General features: G+C 40.2%; 1 protein-coding gene across 1 annotated transcript in view; it reads right to left on the bottom strand.

Annotated features, from left to right (window-relative positions):
* RIT2 (Ras like without CAAX 2) overlaps positions 1–21846 on the bottom strand; it is a 186401-nt gene that overhangs the window by 80815 nt on the left and 83740 nt on the right. Inside the window, exon 4 of the mRNA XM_008498180.2 lies at positions 7704–7895. Within this exon, the coding sequence (XP_008496402.1) occupies positions 7704–7895 (192 nt within the window). The remainder of the gene's footprint in view (positions 1–7703; positions 7896–21846) is intronic.

Below are 21846 nucleotides of genomic sequence, written 5' to 3'. Positions count from 1 at the left end.
CCCTCACTATAAATCAGGAACTTTGTGGAGATGTTTGGAGCTTCTACTCTGGATGTCTTTCTGAAAAGGCACTGTCTGTCTCATAGATAATCCCATGCCTGAGCCCACTCATCTACATGCTGTGACCACTATGTCCTTACTGGAGCTGTCATGCCACAGTCTTGGGTATCCAACCTGGATTGCTAGAAGTGCACAGCTGTGATCTGGATCTGTGTAACTGTATCCCAATTAGCACTGGAGTTAATAAAAGTTCATTATGATTATTCTGTTAAATCTGTTTTCACTTCAGCCCATGCGTTGCCTTCACTTTTGCCAAGTCTCGCTCCTGGGTGGAGGTTGGGTGGTATAGCAGCTGCCCAAACAAGAGTGACACTGATCCTTAGAAGGAGGCACCACCTAAGGATTACTGTTTACTCGATTATATTAATTCAAAAACCAAAGGGAAGATGAACATGATTCTAAAGCGTAGTCTGTAGTAACAGTAAAACAGAATGAATGACTAAGTTTAGAATATGGTGTGAATGTCATAAGCAGTGTTGTCTCCATCTCATCCAAGTATTTCTGTACAAAGGCTAAGAAGTAATTTGTTCATGCCTGCCTCCATGGTCAACAGAAAGACAGACATCTTCATGGACAGATACATTTCACTTCATGATACACTTTAATGATATGTGATAAATACTGTTTTTTACAGATTTAATAGCGAGCCTAGCAAACCCATTTAGTCTAATCACTTCACCATGTCTATAGTTAACTCAAGTGTACACTGTAAGTTAACATCAGAAAATGATTTCTCTTGACTTGCAGTTAGAAATTTGAGAAGAAACAACAAAATATTTTCTTCTCTGTGATGGGCACTAGCCTTATAAAAGGGAAATAAAAGTCTTCATAATAAAATAAAATAAAATACTGTAATAAAATACTGTATTTTGCCACTAATACAAGTAAGGGAGCATCTACTAAATAGTGCTTCATAGTCAAGCAATGGAAAATTAAAACAAAATACAATGTCATATATAAGCATTTTCAGCATTGCAGTCAGGCTCCAGAAGGTGTAGACTGACAGTGTTTGAATATTTTAAGTATAATGAACAATTATTCATAGAAAAGAAACCAAAAAAAAGTTTTAAAAAACAAACAAACAATGAAACACAACAAAACCAAAATCCTGTGTATTATGTAGGCAGCAATATAACTGCTTTGTGCAGAACAATAGAAGAGAGCTTAAGTGGTCAAAATGTCTGAGATTAAACAGTTAATTACAGTTGATATATGTTAATTTGCAAATACACAGAAAGGCAAAATCCTGATGTTCCTTCACAAGATTTATGGGAGGGTTGAACTGATCTTGGTGAAGATCCTTCGGCTTTTAAAGAAGGTGCAGCATAGAACATTTGCTTACCTATGTGATAGCATTATTGTAAATAAGCCAAGTGCACTTCAGGCATTAGCAAAAACATTTCAAGACATTATCCTGACAGCCTTTGGTTCTTATGTTTGTAGTGGACATTCTAGTTTTTATTATTATTAAGGTGCTGAGTGTTGTCAGGGTGCTTGAGGCTCTTAATTGGATGCAGTTCTTTTTTTTCTGCCTGCAAGTGACTCAGATCAGAAATCCATTGACTGGTCAGTGTGGCATTTAATAAATGTCCAATAATTCCTCCATGAACAAGCCCCTGATGATTTGAGTGGGTGTCTGAACTCTTAGCTCTCTCAGACTCAACAGATATGTCAAGATTTCAGGAGCCAGCATGAAAACAGAGAAACTGTCAAAGTGAGAAATCTAAAAGTTGACACTCACAGGGTCTGCTGAATGCCTTCTTTGCCTCTGTCTTTACTCCTGCGGGGTTTCCACATGAGCCCCAGATTCATTTAGCCCCAGAAGTAGTCGAGATAGATGAGGAGTTAGACATAGTAGATGAGGATTGGGTTAGGGATCAGCTGAGTAATCTGGACATCCATAAGTCGATGGGTCCAGATGGAATGCATCCAAGGGTGCTGAGGGAGCTGGTGGAGGTCATTGCTAGGCCACTCTCCATCATCTTCAGTAAGTCATGGGTAACAGGAGAGGTGCCTGAGGACTGGAGGATAGCAAATGTCACTCCAGTCTACAAGAAGGGCAAGAAGGAGGACCCGGGTAACTATAGACCGGTCAGCCTCACCTCCATCCCTGGAAAGGTGATGGAACAACTTGTTCTTGTCACTATCTCCAGGCATATCAAGGACATGGGAGTCATCAAGAGCAGTCAGCATGGTTTTATCAAGGGTAAATCATGTTTGACTAACCTCATAGCCTTCTATGAGGAAATTACTAGGTGGATAGATGATGGAAGAGCAGTAGATGTGGTTTATCTTGATTTCAGTAAAGCATTTGACACCGTCTCTCACAGCATCCTTGTAGATAAGTTGATCAAATATGGGTTTGGTGATCAGGAAGTGAGGTGGATCAGGAACTGGTTGAAAGGAAGGAGTCAGAGAGTTGTAGTCAATGGGGCAGAATCTGGTTGGAGGTGTGTGACTAGTGGAGTCCCTCAGGGGTCGGTGCTGGGACCGGTGTTGTTTAATATCTTCATCAATGACTTGGATGAGGGTATAGAATGTACCCTCAGCAAGTTTGCTGATGACACTAAGCTGGGAGGAGTGGCTGACACACCAGAGGGCTGTGCTGCCATTCAGAGAGACTTGGACAGGCTGGAGAGTTGGGCAGGGAGAAACATGATGAAATTCAACAAGGGGAAGTGCAGAGTCTTGCATTTGGGGAAGAACAACAAGATGTCCCAGTATAGGTTGGGGGGTGACCTGATGGAGAGCAGTGTAGGTGAAAGAGACCTGGGGGTCCTGGTTGACAAGAAGATGATCATGAGCCAGCAATGTGCCCTTGTGGCCAAGAAGGCCAATGGCATCCTGGGGTGCATTAGAAAGGGTGTGGTTAGTAGGTCAAGAGAGGTTCTCCTCCCCCTCTATTCTGCATTGGTGAGGCCGCACCTGGAGTATTGTGTCCAGTTCTGGGCCCCTCAGTTCAAGAAGGACAGGGAAGTGCTTGAAAGAGTCCAGCGCAGAGCTGCTAAGATGATTAAGGGAGTGGAACATCTCCTTTATGAGGAAAGGCTGAGGGAGCTGGGTCTCTTTAGTTTGGAGAAAAGGAGACTGAGGGGTGACCTCATCAATGTTTTCAAATATGTAAGGGGTGAGTGTCAGGGAGATGGAGTTAGGCTTTTCTCAGTAGTGACCAGTGATAGGACAAGGGGTAATGGGTGTAAATTGGAGCATAGGAGGTTCAAGTTGAATATTCGAAAAAATTTTTTTACTGTAAGGGTGACAGAGCCCTGGAACAGGCTGCCCAGGGAGGTTGTGGAGTCTCCTTCACTGGAGACATTCAAAACCCACCTGGACACGTTCCTATTCGAGGTACTCTAGGTGGCCCTGCTCTGGCAGGGGGGGTTGGACTAGATGATCTTTCGAGGTCCCTTCCAACTCCTAGGATTCTGTGATTCTGTGAGGCAAAGAGGTGAATGAAGCTTGAGTTGCCCTCATAACCTTGGCCTCAGAGGACATCAGCATGTTATCCATGAGCCCGGCTGAACCCGCAGCTTATTCCTTTAGGGTCAAAAAAAAGTGGATGGGAAATGCTTCTCCAGGAAGGCTATGCCATTTCTATGCAGGTAGAATTTCCAGAGGCATTCTCACATCCATATTAAAATTTTGAAAAAACTGCAAAAATGTATCTATCCTTTCCAGCTCAGAGCTACAGCACATTGTTCAAAGCAGCTTATGTAGTTGGTTTCCCTCTGAATTTATGTAATATATTGCAATGATCAGTGGGCACATTTTTATGGATGTTTTTTCAAACAACCTTCCAGCAATGCCACAGTTTTTATTCTAAAATATTTTAATAAGATGCTGTAATTTAGCATTTGCATGATATAGCAGTTGTTTATTGCATTTTTAAAGGATGAATATATTTTAATTATATTTAATTAGTTTAACTAGTGGGAGGTATCCGTGACCATGAAGTTGGTGGAACTAGATGAACTTTAAGGTCTCTCCCAACTCAAATCATTGAGTGATTCTAGATAGTTATTTATCTATTATAGAGATTTTAAACTTTAAAAAGAAGCAGATGTTAATCTAGGGTGAAGAAGCATAATTAACCTGAATTCCAAGTATCTGTTGTACTTCATATTAGCTGGTTTTAAATGTTTCTGAAATTCTAATGATGGTAAGTCATACAACCTATTTTTATTAATCTAATTATTTTAATGTTAGAAAACACTGAAATTTAAACAGTATATAATCAAGCATTTAGTCCTCTATTTTTTACATTAAAAAGCAATGGGATAAAATAGATGCAATACTTCAATATGTCTTAGAACAATGTATAAAAATCAAGGAATGGACACAGATGAGTGCATTGACCATTCCTGCCCATTTGTTTTCCCAGTAAATCTCTGAACATAAAACAGAACAGGGTCAGAAATGTCTGGACACAGCTACACCAAAAGTAGATGGGAGGGAATGGAGGATAGAGGAAACTTTGCCACTAGACTGGATATGTATATCAAGAAAAAAGAGTTCAGTGGGCTTTTTTTCCCCCACAGTGTTTTACACAGCTGTTTTCCCATATCGTTTCAGAGAAAATGGAAAGTGTTAATTCTTCAAGCTGATGAGCATAATTGAAAGCTGGTTGTAAAAAGGAGTACAGAGAAACCCATTTCTTAAGATCTGAAAAATGAAAGACAGACTGAAAGAGAATAATAATTTCACTGAAACCATCAGAAAATTAAAACATTATTTAAAAAATAATAAGCTTGGGGGGGGTTGTTTCCAGCAGTGTTACTCCTAGCACAAAATTTCAATTGCAGATTAGTTTTATCCTTCTAGTCCTGTTGATAGATTTGAGGCAAGTGACATACATCATTAATTGCATTGTGCAGGGAACAGCATTTCAAACAAGGGCTTTGTCTGATCAAACTACCACAGCCTGTCTGATTGTTGCAGGATTGTCATTAAAGGAAATGATGCCTGGGAATGTTGAACTTATTGTTATGTTTCCAAATACCATGAATAACATTACAGTGGCTTTAATGAATTTCATAGGAGAAAAATGTCATCAAACAAAGCACCAATATTAGTCCTGGTGCTCTGGCCAAATTCCAATCTGGCTAATTGCATTCTGACATCTACTATTTCTCATCTGTTTGAATTTGGTGTATTTTTGTACCTCACTGTTAGTTCATAGATATGTTAATGCCCTGCATTGTCAGGTCATTGCTGTCTGTCACCCCAGAGTTAGCTGGCTACCACTCTTGACCATCAAAGCACTTTTAATGAAACCATAAATATACCACATGACCTTGAAAACATTCCTTTCAATCTACCTTCCCACAGTGCAAGTCATTTAGATATTGCTTAACCTAACCTAAGTAAGCATAAATGCAACTTATTTCAGTGTTTGTTAAACACACAACACAAACTCAAGATCAAGTTGTTAAATAATAAGCTGCCAAAGATCATTAACATATGAGGATGGATACAGAGATGGCCTCAACAGATTAGTGCTTTAGTTTATGTTGAATTTTGTGCAGCATATCCTAATCAGCTCCACTTAACCATGCTTTGCTTTGGATTGTGGAGTGGTCTCTGAGAACACGGGCTGAATTATGGATAAAATTTCAGTGAAGATGCACTCCAGGAGCACAAACTACACACCTCAGCATCAACTAATCATGGATACAATGGCCCTGGAGTAGAGCTACTCCAAAGTACACAGACTTCTGAAATGTAGACTTCAGAACAAGATGTTTTGTTCTACAACTCTGGTCCCGTTGGTTCATACTATTTACTTCTGTAGACAATTGCTTTATTCAAAGAAGCAGATCTTCAATGTATTATTTTACTATGTAAGGCTGTCCCATGGCTCAAAACATTTAAGAAAACCCTTCTGACATTTGCAGAGGGCTTGTGGAGAATATTCTGAAGGCTTAAATCCTAATTCATTGAAGCCTTTTTAAAAATACAGGACAACAATTTGGATTTAACTTGACCCACGTTTAGACAGAATCATCAGCGATAACCTTATAAAACAGGTTTCTGTAAGTCTATCAAAGGCATAATTTCTAATATCATTCCCCAAAACTCATCATGTCCTTTATCTTTCGTACTGTTCATACTCTATTCAAACATTCACACAGGCTTTCTTGCTTGGGAAACCAGACAACATAATTGAGCAGCATGTGAGACATTTAAATCAGGCATATAATTTTATACATATCTGCAGTGACTAAAATATAAAACTCCAATAAAACAGAAGATCAGAAGTATGTATCACAAAATACCACTGGAAGTGAAACTTCATACCCCTTACTCAATAGAGTACTCCTGAAAACCTCACCTGTAGGTAATTGCAGGTAATCAATCATAATCCATTTCTGCTGAGATCAGGTGCAGTATCCTTTTCTCTCAGCAGAAAAACTGAATCTACATCTCTCCCCATCTGGTATATAAGTACCCAAGAAACCGCACAGATTGTACCACATGTTGCATGCGGCATTGTTGTTTGAAGCCTCAAGCTGCATGTTAAACTGCAGCTGGATTGTCACCATTAAGGTTTTGTCACAGTCTGATTGAGTGAGAAAGACAATGATCTGGAAACAAATGAGAAGTTATAAATGCACATCATCAGATCTTCAGGATTAATTTCACGCTTAATACTGCCTTGTATTTCCTTCAGGTAGAATAAAGAGAAATGGGAGGAAGAGTGGCAGAAAAAGTGGAAAGAAGTAGACATTTCATGTGAGCACAGATGCTAATGAACTGAAAAACACTGTTTAACTCATGCAGATCTGCACAGAAGTCCTAATATGTATAAAGAGTCTCTTAGATTTCCATACAGGAAAATAATTTTTTTCTCCTTTTTGAATTTTCTGCTTATGTCTAAGGGCATTTTCCATTTAGACCTGGTCATAACCAAGCCATTTCAAAGATGATCTCTCTCTGACTTACTCCCTTGCACACATATACACTTCAATACAAACAGATGAAAGAGAGAGGAAGCAAAAGGAGAATGGTGATTGAAGATTACTAAAAACTTTGAGGGGGACGTAGTCAGTGCACTTATAGTCAAAGAAATCTTCTGATCATGGTTGGTCAAATCTGATATACAAGCCAGAGCAAAATCAAGTCCTGCATGTCCCTATCTTATCTGAACCTTTCAATAACACAAGCAATGACTTGTCAGGCAAAGATAATCTGGGATGCATTTCTCTATTATAAACAGATTTTTTTTTCAGTCTGAGTTTGAGAATCCTTTCATAAAATCTAATATGTTTAAGGAAAAAATATATATATTTAGTCATGGTAACTTCCAAAGAAAATTGGGGAATTTGCCATGAGGATCTTGAATGAATCTTTTTCCATACTGAACATATCTGAATACATATGTAATTTCCAACAAAATTTCCCAACAAATTTTCAAGTAAATGCAACAAACATTTTGATGTGGAAGGCCAAGGATACTTTAGTATCCATAAGATATGAATAAAAAGTGTTGTTTCCTTAATTTATTATCAATTCTAGAGAGCTCCCCTTTGATTAAACCTTATCTCGTGTTAGTAATTCTCAGTAGTATTTTACAACATATGCTACAGAAATCTCTGAAGTAGCCAAGGAAAACCAAGCCAAAAAACAACAGAGAAATTTCTTACCTGTCTGAACTCTTCAAGATCTATTTTGTTCCCCACCAGCACCAAAGGGATGTCATAGGTGTGCCGGACACGATAAATGAGTTCCTTAAACTCAGCAGCTTCTTGAAAGGACTGTCGGTCTGTGATGGAATAGCAGATAATGAAGCCTTCACCACCTCTCATGTATTGGTCCCTCATGGCTGTGAATTCTGCCTGTGGAATAGGAAGAACATGTTCAGTAATTTGGCAAACAAAATTATCCACTTGTAAATAATGAACCTGATGAAAACTTCCTGCATTCCCAAAATAACTTCACATTGTTTGTTTTACTGTTTTAAATACCGCTTGCTAAAACAGTAGCATCCGTCTGCAGTCATCATCCTAGATAATACACCAACAGGATTTATTTTAGGACCTTTTGGCCATTTTCCCATTAATGAGCTCTGTCCTCTGGGAATATGAATTTATCAGGCCAGTGCCTGTACACAGAAAGTACTGTCTTGTGTATTTCTAAAAGCTTCTGCAGCATTTTTTGTACTGGTAGATGACTTGAGATTGAATGAACACTAAGGGATGTAAAAGAAGAGCTATATTACTATTATTGGCATGAGAGGCAGGTATAAAGTCCTATTATCCCCTCAATTCTAAAACCTTTCAGTTCACTGTAAGATAAAACCATTAAATGAAAATTAAATAATGTGAGAATTTACAAATGTTTATTCTCTATTTATGCATGTATTCACTGTGAAAGCAGAAATTCAGGTTATCAGTATGGTTTTTCAGAAATTTTCAACAATTGCATCATTGAACAAAAATCAGAATTTATTTTTCAGAAACTTGTCTCAGGCAATGTGGCCTGAGAATACATTTTAAAGCCAGTTTCTTTTTCAAGTTTGTTTGCTCTTCTTGAGCATAGCCCAGAATAAACCAATACCATGGTAACAGCTGGTCAGGATCTGAATCCTCCTGACAGAATCAGTTCTGCAGAGATAGTAAGATGCAAGTAGGTCTGATAAATTAAGGAATACACATATCAAGACTGGACTGTGTCTTTGAGCATCAGAATGCAATATCAAGTCCTATAGTTTTAACTCTGCTGAGAATTTAGGCTAGGATTTTAAAAACCATTTATGTTACATATATATCCTCAGTTCTTGCTGAAAATTGAAGGGAAATGGATTGCTTATGCTCTTTTAAAAGTCTCAGCCTTAAATCTCTCTCGATAGTCACTCACATTGATTGATAATACTTCCTGCGAATAGACTTTCATGTTGACCATTATCATTTATTTATGATGTATCTTTTACCCAGGGGCTTTCTTATATATCATTCAAAATATTCCACCTGCAACAGGAAAAAGTTCATAGAATAAGCTCCAACATAGTAGACTACTAGGAAATTTAGGGGTAGGATTCTGCTTGGACATTTACTCAGAATTTCAAAATCTCTAACTCTGACCACTGGCATTCCAGGAGAATTTATTAACTGCCAAGGTACAGAACAGTGACTCTATAGAGCCGTATTGGGAAGAAGGACAGAAGACAGCAAGCAAAACAGAATTCTACATTCTCCTGGTGTGGGCATGGTTGACTCACACAGCCAGCCTTTCACAGTCTAGGAGGTTCCTCCAGTGCATTGATGATAACTTCTTAATGCAAATGGTGGACAAACCGACTAGAAGAGGAGCGCTGTTGGATCTTGTACTAACCAATAAGGAGGGCCTTGTTGAAGCAGTGGTGGTCAATGGCAGCCTTGGCTGCAGTGATCATGAGATGGTAGAGTTCAGGATCCTGTGTGGAAGGAACAGAGTACCCAGTAGGATCAGAACCCTGGACTTCCACAGGGCAAACTTTGGCCTCCTCAATCAACTGCTAAGAGAAATCCCATGGGACAGGGTGTTAAGAGATAAAGGGGCTCAAGATAGCTGGTCAATATTCAAGGACCACTATTTGCAAGCACAGGATCAGAGCGTCCCTATGGTTAGGAAATCTAGTAAGGGAGCTAGGAGACCAGCATGGTTAAAAAAGGAACTGCTGGGAAAACTTAAGTGGAAAAGGAAAATCTACAGATCATGGAAGGGGGGGCTGGTCACTTGGGAGGAATATAGGACTGTTGTCAGAGGATGTAGGGAGGAAATTAGGGAAGCTAAGGCCTCCTTGGAACTTAACCTTGCAAGTCAGGTTAAGGATAATAGAAAGGGCTTTTTCAAATACATAGCTAACAAAACTAACACTAGAGGCAATATAGGCCCACTAAGGAATGAGCTGGGAGCCCTGGTGACAGAGGATATAAAGAAGGCAGAGGTGCTGAATATCTTCTTTGCCTCTGCCTTTACTCCTGCGGGGTTTCCGCATGAGCCCCAGATTCATTTAGCCCCAGAAGTAGTCGAGATAGATGAGGAGTTAGACATAGTAGATGAGGATTGGGTTAGGGATCAGCTGAGTAATCTGGACATCCATAAGTCGATGGGTCCAGATGGAATGCATCCAAGGGTGCTGAGGGAGCTGGTGGAGGTCATTGCTAGGCCACTCTCCATCATCTTCAGTAAGTCATGGGTAACAGGAGGATACCTCAGGTGCCTGAGGACTGGAGGATAGCAAATGTCACTCCAGTCTACAAGAAGGGCAAGAAGGAGGACCCGGGTAACTATAGACCGGTCAGCCTCACCTCCATCCCTGGAAAGGTGATGGAACAACTTGTTCTTGTCACTATCTCCAGGCATATCAAGGACATGGGAGTCATCAAGAGCAGTCAGCATGGTTTTATCAAGGGTAAATCATGTTTGACTAACCTCATAGCCTTCTATGAGGAAATTACTAGGTGGATAGATGATGGAAGAGCAGTAGATGTGGTTTATCTTGATTTCAGTAAAGCATTTGACACCGTCTCTCACAGCATCCTTGTAGATAAGTTGATCAAATATGGGTTTGGTGATCAGGAAGTGAGGTGGATCAGGAACTGGTTGAAAGGAAGGAGTCAGAGAGTTGTAGTCAATGGGGCAGAATCTGGTTGGTGTGTGACTAGTGGAGTCCCTCAGGGGTCGGTGCTGGGACCGGTGTTGTTCAATATCTTCATCAATGACTTGGATGAGGGTATGGAATGTACCCTCAGCAAGTTTGCTGATGACACTAAGCTGGGAGGAGTGGCTGACACACCAGAGGGCTGTGCTGCCATTCAGAGAGACTTAGACAGGCTGGAGAGTTGGGCAGGGAGAAACATGATGAAATTCAACAAGGGGAAGTGTAGAGTCTTGCATTTGGGGAAGAACAACAAGATGTCCCAGTATAGGTTGGGAGCTGACCTGCTGGGGAGCAGTGTAGGTGAAAGAGACCTGGGGGTCCTGGTTGACAAGAAGATGATCATGAGCCAGCAATGTGCCCTTGTGGCCAAGAAGGCCAATGGCATCCTGGGGTGCATTAGAAAGGGTGTGGTTAGTAGGTCAAGAGAGGTTCTCCTCCCCCTCTATTCTGCATTGGTGAGGCCGCACCTGGAGTATTGTGTCCAGTTCTGGGCCCCTCAGTTCAAGAAGGACAGGGAAGTGCTTGAAAGAGTCCAGCGCAGAGCTGCTAAGATGATTAAGGGAGTGGAACATCTCCCTTATGAGGAAAGGCTGAGGGAGCTGGGTCTCTTTAGTTTGGAGAAAAGGAGACTGAGGGGTGACCTCATCAGTGTTTTCAAATATGTAAGGGGTGAGTGTCAGGGAGATGGAGTTAGGCTTTTCTCAGTAGTGACCAGTGATAGGACAAGGGGTAATGGGTGTAAATTGGAGCATAGGAGGTTCAAGTTGAATATTCGAAAAAATTTTTTTACTGTAAGGGTGACAGAGCCCTGGAACAGGCTGCCCAGGGAGGTTGTGGAGTCTCCTTTACTGGAGACATTCAAAACCCGTCTGGACACGTTCCTATGTGATGTACTCTAGGTGGCCCTGCTCTGGCAGGGGGGGTTGGACTAGATGATCTTTCGAGGTCCCTTCCAACCCCTAGGATTCTGTGATTCTGTGATTCTGTGATTCTCCTGGTGTGGGCAAGACAATGAATGGTGATGTGTGTTTTTTCCCCAGGTCTTTGCCTATCATCTGTGTTAGATAGCCTCTAGATTAACAAACAATCAATACCAAGCTGGACATCATAGCAAGGGCCACCAATATATGGATAGTGAGTGTTAATGACTAAAAAAGAGACATATTCCCTGCCCCTTACTCGCCCTAAGATCCCTGACTTTCCTTCCAGAACAGGGATTTCTCCTCATCCTCCATGTCCCCAGTTTTCTTCTCCTCTCATCAGTCACCTAGACCTTTTTCTGCACCACAATTTTCAGGTCAGTATCCTTTTCAGGAGGAGCTGAAGAAGACCAGGATACCTTCCAGGTGAAGAGGCAATGGAAAACTTATGTGGAATTAAACTTGTGGATTAAGGCTCATGAATTTAGCTGTCCACATGTGTCTGCAGTAGGCAAACTGCAGATAACGGCAGACTAGTCAATGCAATTGATGGATGTTCTGAGCTGATGAGGTACCATTTCTGGTAGCAGGGAAGGGGCCTCTGGGGGTGGCTCATGTCAGCAGCTTCTGAACAGCTCTCCTGCCTCCAAAATATTCAGCCCTGCGTCAGTCAACCAGAGAACAATGGATGTGTTCCTCTGTCATGAACATATTGAAGAAAGAGAAACACACGATGAGCTAATGAGGAACAGAGCAGTGGGGAGGAGGAGGAGAAGAGAAACAGCAACAAGTGGAGAGAACACCACTAGAAGAGAGAGCAGCACCAGAGAGCAGTGTTGGAGCAGGGAGACAAAAGTCAGTGAGGAAGAAGAGTAAGAAGGTGCCTGAACAGATTTTTCTCCACATCCAATGGTGACACAGCAGCCTGTACCCTGCACACACAGAGGAGTGCAGTGGAGCAGACCCCAAAGGATCATGGTGGAGAAGGACCTGCCACCAATGATGGATCTGGTTGGAGCACCCATGGACCTGCAGCCCGGGGAGAGTCAGGGAGCAGATGCTGGGGAGTTGCAGCCATGGAGGGCACTGTTCCTGAAGCAGTCCATGGCTCTGGGCTGCCTGGGCTGGAGCAGTTTGCTCCTGAGGAGCTGTGTCTGGCAGGAGGGACTCACGTTGGAGGGGTTCCTGAAGGACTTTCTCTCCTGGGAAGGACCCCATGGTGAAGTAGGGAAAGACTGTGAGGAATCCTTCTCCCTGAGGAAGAAGGGGTGGCAGAAAACAACCTGTGAAAAACAGACTGGAAACCACACTCCTTTATCCTACTCCCCCCAGTGCTGCTTGGGGGAGGAGGAGGAGGCACCAACAGCAAAGGACTTCGGGCTAGGGAAGAAGGGAAGTGTGTGGAAAAGTATTCAAGCTCTTGGTTGATGTTTTATCTTTGTCCTATTTTGACTTGATTAATGACAAATTGAATTAATATTTCCTCAAGTTGAGTCTGCTTTGCCCAGGGCTGTAATTGGTGAGTGGAGCCCTCCCAGTCCTTGTCTTGACCCCCTTGTCTTGAGGGGCAAGGGGAGGAGTGAGCAGCTGTGTGGTCCTTTGTTATCCGCCCAGCTCAAACCATGACAATGGACTATAGATTGCTTTTGCTGATGAAAAATAGCCATCTATAAGTGTATCATGCTAATAAGATAATTTATAGGAATAAGCTTAACTTCTGTACAACTGAACAGAGCCCCTAGCTCCCATGTAGACCCCCTAAAAGCAGGTGTTTGGATATGGAACCTAAATCTCAGACCAAAACACCTATATTCCTGGTTTAAATGTTTCATTAATAAATAACTATAGCACTGCAAATTTTTGTACCAAAAATTTTTACAAAGAGTGAGTTCTGCTTAAGTGAGAAGATCCAACTGCATGAAATGTTAAGAACTTTATGCACTCATTTACTGCCATTTGTTGCAAACTAAAAAGGAATTAGGTTACGTATTCTTGTTTAAGTTGCATTAAGTGACTTTCTGCAGCATGAGGGCTCCCAGGATCACTCCCCAGGAATGCTTAATGGCTTTCCTAGACTGCCAGGAGACTCTGAGCTCCTAATTTTTCACACTGAACCATTCCAAAGGGACAGCTCAGCTTTTAGGCACTGCCATTCTTTCATCAGAGTCATTTACCTACAAGTCCTGGTTTGTGCCTGGGCATACTTATGACTGTAAGGATATGTATTAATTTACTTCTGTAATTTTTTATTATGACATATCATTCCCGTTGATGTTCTAGACTAAACAGCCAAAATATTTAGGTGTCATGTTTTTGATGATCTGTTTTCAGAGCCATTATTTATTCCAGCTAAACTGGATTGGAGACATCATTTAGCTTTCTGTTATTAATGCAGAAACTTATATTCTTAGTTTTTGGTGCTGAATTTCATTTCTCAGCTTTTTCCTCTTGGAATGATTGCTCATTATGGAGTCAAGGACTCAAAAGTCAAATCCAAATATGCCTTTCCTTGGAAAATAAGTGGTTTTGCTTTTCTGTCCACCAAGAATTCAAAGACAATAAAATATAGTAAGAAAAAGAATAAATAAACTTTCCAATAAGCATACTATAAGTTCTCCCATAACTAACGCATAACATATATGTAACACAAAGGACTAAAATACAGTTAAAGCCCTTTGTTAGGTTTTTTGTTCAAATCCTACTCCAGATTTCACAATTTACATGTATCTTTGCAGCAAGCAGAACCAAAATCCAAGTTCACCTAGGTAATGTGGATATTCAAAGCAAATGAAGAAAGACCTTAAGATTTTACAGATTTTTTTCAGTGGTTTTATTTTATATTTTGTTTGGTTCTCTTATAAAATAAAAAACAGTGTATCTGTGCAGCTGGAACTTTAGTATCTTCTTTAATTGTTTCCTTCTGTTTAAAATATTATTCAGGAATAGTACTACATGCCATTTGATACTCAAGAAGGGGAAAATATGAAGCATTCCCAAGTCAGTAAGTGCCAAAGGGAAGAGACAGAAAGAAATCACACCTCCTCAAAAGGAAATCAATTCTGAGAATTAAAGTGAAGATTTGTCATGCTTCTAGCACTTTGCAGCTTGACATCAGTTTCAAATACTCTCTTGTGTATTATGACTGAGACTTAAACTGAAATATGTGGTAAGAAATCCTTTTGAAACAAAATCACCATTCTTGCTAGAGACTTTATACCTGAGAACAAGCTTCAAGTCAGGATGGAAATAAAATTTTTCTAAAAGTTCAAAGAAGGAATCATAACTTTTTTCTTTTTCTTTTTCCATTATAATTGAATGCAGAAAACCCCTCCTTTTAATTCTCATATGATTAAATGTCTACCTGTTGATGAAGAAAGTTAGCAATAAAATCTCTCCGTTACCATGTTGCTCTTTAAACAGATGTCACTTTTGCCTTGTTTCAGTTATCAGAAATCTCACATGATTTTTCAAAGGTGGAAAAATGACCTCAGAATGACATAGAGTAGCTTCCTTAAATGGAAAGATGATTCCCATCATGCTGTATAGAAGAGCAAACACCCAACTTAACCAACTTGTCCCTTGTTGATCACCGATTATTAAGGCTTGTGTGCCTTTTCCTCAGACTTTCCTGTAAGGTATAAGGGGCTTGGAGGCATAAGAGCACAGCTTGGCTATAAACGTTGGGTTAGGGTCCTAAGTGTTAGCCCTTTCAATGTCTATTCACTCATTTCAGCAGCAGCCTATATGTGTCATGATCTTTAGCTGCCTTTTCCATCTCTCAAAATTTTCAACTCTAGTAACACAATGGCTCTCACAATCCAATCCATCTGTTCCCAGGAAATATCTCCAGACTGATTCTTGGAAAACTGTCCTTGTTTCCACATTTCATCCTTCCGTATATGCTTCATTTTTCTATTAGTATTTAGAAGAACAACCTAGAAAAGAAGATACCTCTGTTTTCTCTCTATCATCTTGATTTAGCCTCTTTTGTCATACTTTCCATACTGAGCAAAAAAAAAAAAAACTTTTCTTAAGGGGTAATATGTTTAATTACTTTTAAAATTCATACAGTTCTCAGCTAGAGAAGCTGTTATCCAACTCCAAATAGAAATTGCTAGGAAGCAACCTCTTCCACATCACGATTTCACAGCAATGGTACTCAAAACTGAAGCTGATTGTCCTAGTTCCCCATGTTACACATTGTTAATAGCCTTGTCAGCCCCAAAAGAAAAACAGAAAAAGGTGGGAAAGAACTAACAACAACAACAAGAAAAAGGTCACAGGCAAAGAGCAGGAGGTCACTATATCTATTCCCTTCTTTTTCACCGTGTGATGATGTGTTTGAAGAATAAACATGGAGCAATGTTTGGAAATGCAGTCTTTCTCCACACTTCTCAGAAGCGTAGTGCTTAGAAATTTAAAGATGCAACACCTCAGAAACAAAGGTGTTACGTTTTTCAAACTGCACACACACTCCACACATTCTGATGTCTGTTCTTTTTTTATGATCTTGGCTTGTATGTCTGGAAGAGGTCAGAGTCTCCCCAGGGAGGCCAGCCTCACAGTTTGAGCAATGCCACTTTCTGAATTGTCTCATCTTCTGCTTGACTTTAGAACCAGGAATCTGCTAATAGATGTTCTTAATCAAAGCTGTCTCACTGATTACCACAGGGGTCATTCTTATTATGAAGGTTTTTTGGTTTTGGTTTTTTTTTGTATTTCTAGAACAGTGGAGGGAGGTGGGGTATATTCTTAGAAACAGACAGGATACTGTTCATCTATGACAATGAACAAATAAGGGTAAAATGAAAAAAAGAACAAAAGATACTCAGAGGGGAAAAATACTCTTTCAAATAGTGAGAGAATCAGAACTAAAGACCATAAGCACAGAAGAAAAAATGTGAAGATACATTGTTCATTTAAAAAAAAATCAGAATTTTTGTTTACAAAAAGGTTGAGATTTTTTTTCCATCTTGGGAAAGTTTTTGTGAATATGGTCTAAGATTATTTTTTTAGTAGCAATGGATGTTTTCAAACCAGCATGATACTCCCATATCTCTCTGGTAATAAATTTTCTTATACACATAAACATCATTGGGATTACATATAATTTATCTGGCACTGCTTGTCATAAAATGTGCTTTGCTTTTCTTTTACCTCTTGAAATAGATACTGGTACTGTTACACTGGTAAGAATAATTCAGTTTTCACTCATTTTATAGTATTTTTTTCCTTTTTGTCCTCTTTGGGGAAGGGGGCAGGGGAGAGTGAGGGCAGGGTATGAAAAGCAAACAGATTTTTAAACCTTATTTGTAGAAGCAAGCAGGAAGAAACCTGCAGCAGTTACATTTGAAATGAGAAAGCATTCGTATGTGAAGTTGAATGGCTGTAAAATCTTATTACCATTAGAATACCAACACTAATCTAGACTCAAAAGATGTGACTTGTTTCATCTGATTTCTGCCACTGAAGAGGTAGTCACTCATTCAGCTCAAAGGACTCCAGCCTGCACAAGCTATAGGTTCACAGCAGTTACAGAACAGAAAACAAGAAAACACTGAATATCAGCACCACTTTACAATCTTCCTTCCCTCCTATTTCCAGTCGTCTTTTGCAAACAGCAACAACAGAAAGAGTTAGATGGCAAAAGAAAAAGAAAAGTTTGCAGCAGGTGGTACTTAGCCACCTGTGCCAGCCCAAACCATCTGCCACATCACTGGGAGGAAGGATGGGAGCTGACTAACAGCTCAGACATGGACCAAAGAAAATGCAGGGGCTCTGGCTTTAATAAAGGAGGTCAAGGCTTGTTTTTTATCTGTGCCAAGTCTCTACATTGTTCTGGCTGTACATCAAACCTCTCTCTCACAACCATTTTTGCTTGTGCTAGTAATGACCCAGGAGCAGTTCAAAATGGGATTAGTATAAATGAGAATTAGCCCTTAAGACTGCAATAGAGTGGATTATTATTATAATCAGTCCCTTGATTAATGATCAGTCAGTGTCTCATGCCTTATAATTACAGGAAGGAATCCTTGCTTCTGTTATGAAAAAGCAATATCCCTTTCCTTCTGTGAATTTGTACTAGGTACAAAATGCACACCAGTGACAATGGGGGAAGTATAAAGACATCATAAAAGAGGCAGTCCATGTTCCTAGCAGACTAATGTCTTTCAGAACTTAAACTGACAGCCTTCCAAAGCAATATTATGAACTTGATATTGCAGAAAATCAGTAGCCTTTTCTTAACTCTAGGAATGTACAAGTGAAATCATAGAATTATAGAACCACTAGGGTTGGAATGGACCTTAAAGATCATCTAGTTCCAATCCCCCTCCACCAGTAGGGACACCTCCCACTAGATCAGGTTGCTCAAGGCCCCATCCAACCTGGCCTTCAATACTTCCAGGGACAAGGCAGCCCCAACTTCTCTGGGCAACTTATTCCAGCATCTCACCAACCTCACAGGAAAGATTTTTTTCCTAATGTCTAACCTGTATCTCCCCTCTTCAAATTTTAAACCATTGCCCCTTGTCATCTTGCTACCAACACATGCAAAAATCCCTACACCAGCTTTTTTGTATGCCCCTTTCAGGTTTTGGAAACTCACTATAAAGACACTTCAAAGCTTTCTCTAGGATGAACAATCCTAACTTCCTCAGTCTGGTTTCATAGGGAGGTGCACCAGCCCTCTGATCACTTCAGTGGCCCTCCTCTGGATACACTCAAGGAAGTCTATCTCCTCCTTATACTGGGGTGTCCAGAACTGGACACAGTACTCCAGGTGAGGTCTTACAAGAGCAGAGTAGAGGGGGAGAATCCTTCTCTTCCCAACCTGTATTTGTGCATGGAATGGCCTCAATCCAGAGGCAAGAACCTTGCACTTGGGCTCATTGAACTTCATGCATTTTGCACAAGCCCACAGCTTGAGCCTGTCAAGTTTCCTCTGGATGGCATGCCTTCACTCCAGCATGCTGACTTTACAATATAGTTTGGTACCATCAGCAAACTTGTTATCACTGACAAAGATGTTAAACAGCACTGGTCCAAGCACCAGCTCTCGAGGAACACCACTCATCACACATCTCCATTTGGGCACTGAGCCACTCATCACAACTCTTTGGGTGAGACCAGCCAGCCAGTTCCATATCCAGCAAGTGGTCCATCCATAGAATCCATATCGTTCCAGTTTAGAGATCAGAATGTTGTGTGGGACAGTGGCAAACACTTTGCACAGGTCCAGGTAGATGACATCTATTGCTCTGCCTTTGTCCACTAAGGTTGTCACTCCATCATAAAAGCTCATCTAATTACTCAGGCAGAACTTGCCCTTAGTGAAGCAGTGTTGGCTGTCACCAATCACCCCTTTGTTACCATCTTCCTCTCATAGTAGAGCCTTCAGAAGGATCTGCTCCAGGACCTTGCCAGGCAGAGGGGGACTGACTGGCCTGTAGTTCCCTGGGTTGTCTTTTTTATCATTTTTAAAATGGGGCTTATGTTTCCCCTTTTTCAGTCAGCAGGAACTTCACCAGACTGACATGATTTTTCAAATATGATGGACAGTGGCTTTGTAACTTCACCTGCCAGTTCTTTCAGGAGCCATGGGTGAATCCTATCAGATTTCAAAAATGCTGAGTCAGATTCTGAAATTAATCTGTAATTTAGGAGAAAACCGGAAGCAACAGTATCAACCCTGTTTAAATTAGTCCCTTTTTATCCGGCCATTCCTTGTTCTATTTAAGCTATGTTATTTACTTGGAAATGGAAGAGAATATTCATGACAGGTGCTCTTTGATGGAAGACACAGGTGTGATTTTCACATCTGTGACAAATAGCAGACATTACTTCTTAGCTAGTAATGTCCAGGGCTTCTGGGTGTCAATGTGCACTCTGGAAATGGAGAAGATAAGCTCATCTACATAGACTGAATGTAGAAGGAGCACCTCAAGACTGTCCCTATAGGCAAGAAGATGATACAAACTGAGTGAGCCAATTGAGGGATGACTAGCATTTTAAAAATCATGATCAAACTCACACTGAACATGAAATGCAAGCATAGTTTTACATCTCCAAGTGTCACAAAATTTTAGCTGGAAAGTTTCTAAAATAGATGTCCTCTCCTACTCTTCCCCACACTTACTTTCTATAGTATAAAACCCTCTTGCTAGAAACAGGACTTCAGTTCCAGATGGAAGTTGGTATTACACTAGACCTCAGCTCAGAATTCCTTCTGAAGACTAATGCACTGGCATGGAGAGGGATTCCTTCTTCCTTCACTGGTTAATATGTCTTAAATCTCTGACTGTTGGAGAGACTTTAGGAACATAACAAAACCTGGATGTAAAGAATGAATTAATTTCAAAAAATAATTTTTTAATGAGGTACTGTTTTAGGTTAATACCTAAGGACATTTGTCTTACCTGCATTGAGTTGAGTCTCAGACTTAGAACTGGTATGTCTAAATTTTCACATTTTCTGAAAATCATCCATTTCTGAGGTTGGTTTGATACTGGCTTCTTTAAATCATTATCAGTCACAATCTGTTTTCATCACTTGTGAAGTCATGTCACTTCCCACATGCGAGTTTAAACCCTTGGGTTCCCCTTCTGTTTTCACCTATGATATTCTCCCCATTATTTCTAGTATTGTCTATAGTCACAAATTGTGCATGACAAACTCTCACAAAAGGCAGAAGTATATTTTCCTTCACACCCTGTACACTAGTGGGTCACTATTGCACTGCCCCATTCACTAAATGCAGAACATTTAATATACACATATTGTCCTGCATCATCTCTAGCTTAAACATTAAGATTGCACCACACCAACCTACTAGGAAAACATAAGGAAAAAGAAATAAAGAAAAAATTATGAGTTAGAACAACTTCCAATAAAATAACTTGAGACTTCAAAAAAAGTACCACAGTGACCCTTCTTTGTCACTAGGGATCTACCAAATCAGACCTTCCCTCCAGACATAGCTTCTCTGTGCTGATGTTCATATTGTTCCCACTCTAATTGCCCTCCTGCCTTCAGGTGAAAATATATTTGCCCATTTGCTGCAACTGTGCCTTTGTTAACTATATTAATCTCGCTCTTCCAAAGATGGTTTGTCATACATACTAATGAAAATATGCAGTCTATCTCCTGGGATATGATAGCTACTTTTCATTCACCCCAAAATATGGATGAAATCACCATATCATTTCTCCCCAGTGTCAGTAAAAATGCTCCAGTGCTACACACCCTAACTCAGAGACTGTCTTTTTCTTTCATATTAATGCTAATGGTTTATCTCTCAGGGATAAACACCTTAGTAATTTTCTCCTAAATGTGGGCATTGAAGCAGTATTCGTTGTTAACTAGCTCTAAAACCCTGAACTGCATTTGCTTCTTCGTGCACAGTATAGTATTTTTTCCCCTCCTCATTGGTATGCAAGAAAGAATAATGCCAATTTTCACCTTTTATCACAAATGCATCATACATGGTAAAGAATTAATAGCTCAGTAATTACATTTTAGTAAACAGCACAGGGAAAAAAAAAAAAAAAGACAACAACCCACTAGTGAAGAGCTAATGACTGCAGCTGCAACCAAGGGCTCGACAGGGATTCAAATAAGCTCTCGTCAGCTTACAGGGGAAATGCAGACTTGCTGTCTTCCAGTGAGGCTTACACAGCCTTGCAGAAGTGAAGCAGGAGGCTACAGAGTCAGACACCTCATTGCTATGATAAATGACTGCAAATTATATTCTGGCTTGCATATATATTCTCTTGTGATGACTTTCGTAACAATTGTGCTTACGTTAAAAATTCCACAAAATGGGTAATTCTCTCCCCTCCCCTGTGCACTATTCATAATGAAAGGTATAATTTGAACTAAGAATCTGGAAAGAGTGAAGTAAACAACATGCAGAGTGGCTTTTCCAGACTTTTGTAGCATCTAGTCAATTCTGCACATATTTCTGCCACTGAAATTTAGCTCAGCGTTTATCTGAGGGATGTGCTTTCTGGGACTACATAAATCATGGCCAATATGAATGCAAAATAGCTATGGTTTTGTACTGATTTTGTATTGCTTACAATATTAATATCTGGTATGACTCTGACAATAAAAAACACTGAGTTTTCATGTTCCAGTGACTTTCAGCATGGAGGAAATCTTATTGTTCTTTTTTCTTTGCACTTGCATTGTTTCTGGTGCTGGTGAAGTGGCTAAGTAGCATTA

Source organism: Calypte anna, chromosome Z (assembly GCF_003957555.1).
Source record: "Calypte anna isolate BGI_N300 chromosome Z, bCalAnn1_v1.p, whole genome shotgun sequence".
Taxonomy (NCBI): Eukaryota; Metazoa; Chordata; class Aves; order Apodiformes; family Trochilidae; genus Calypte; species Calypte anna.
This window is presented reverse-complemented; position numbering and strand designations above follow the sequence as displayed.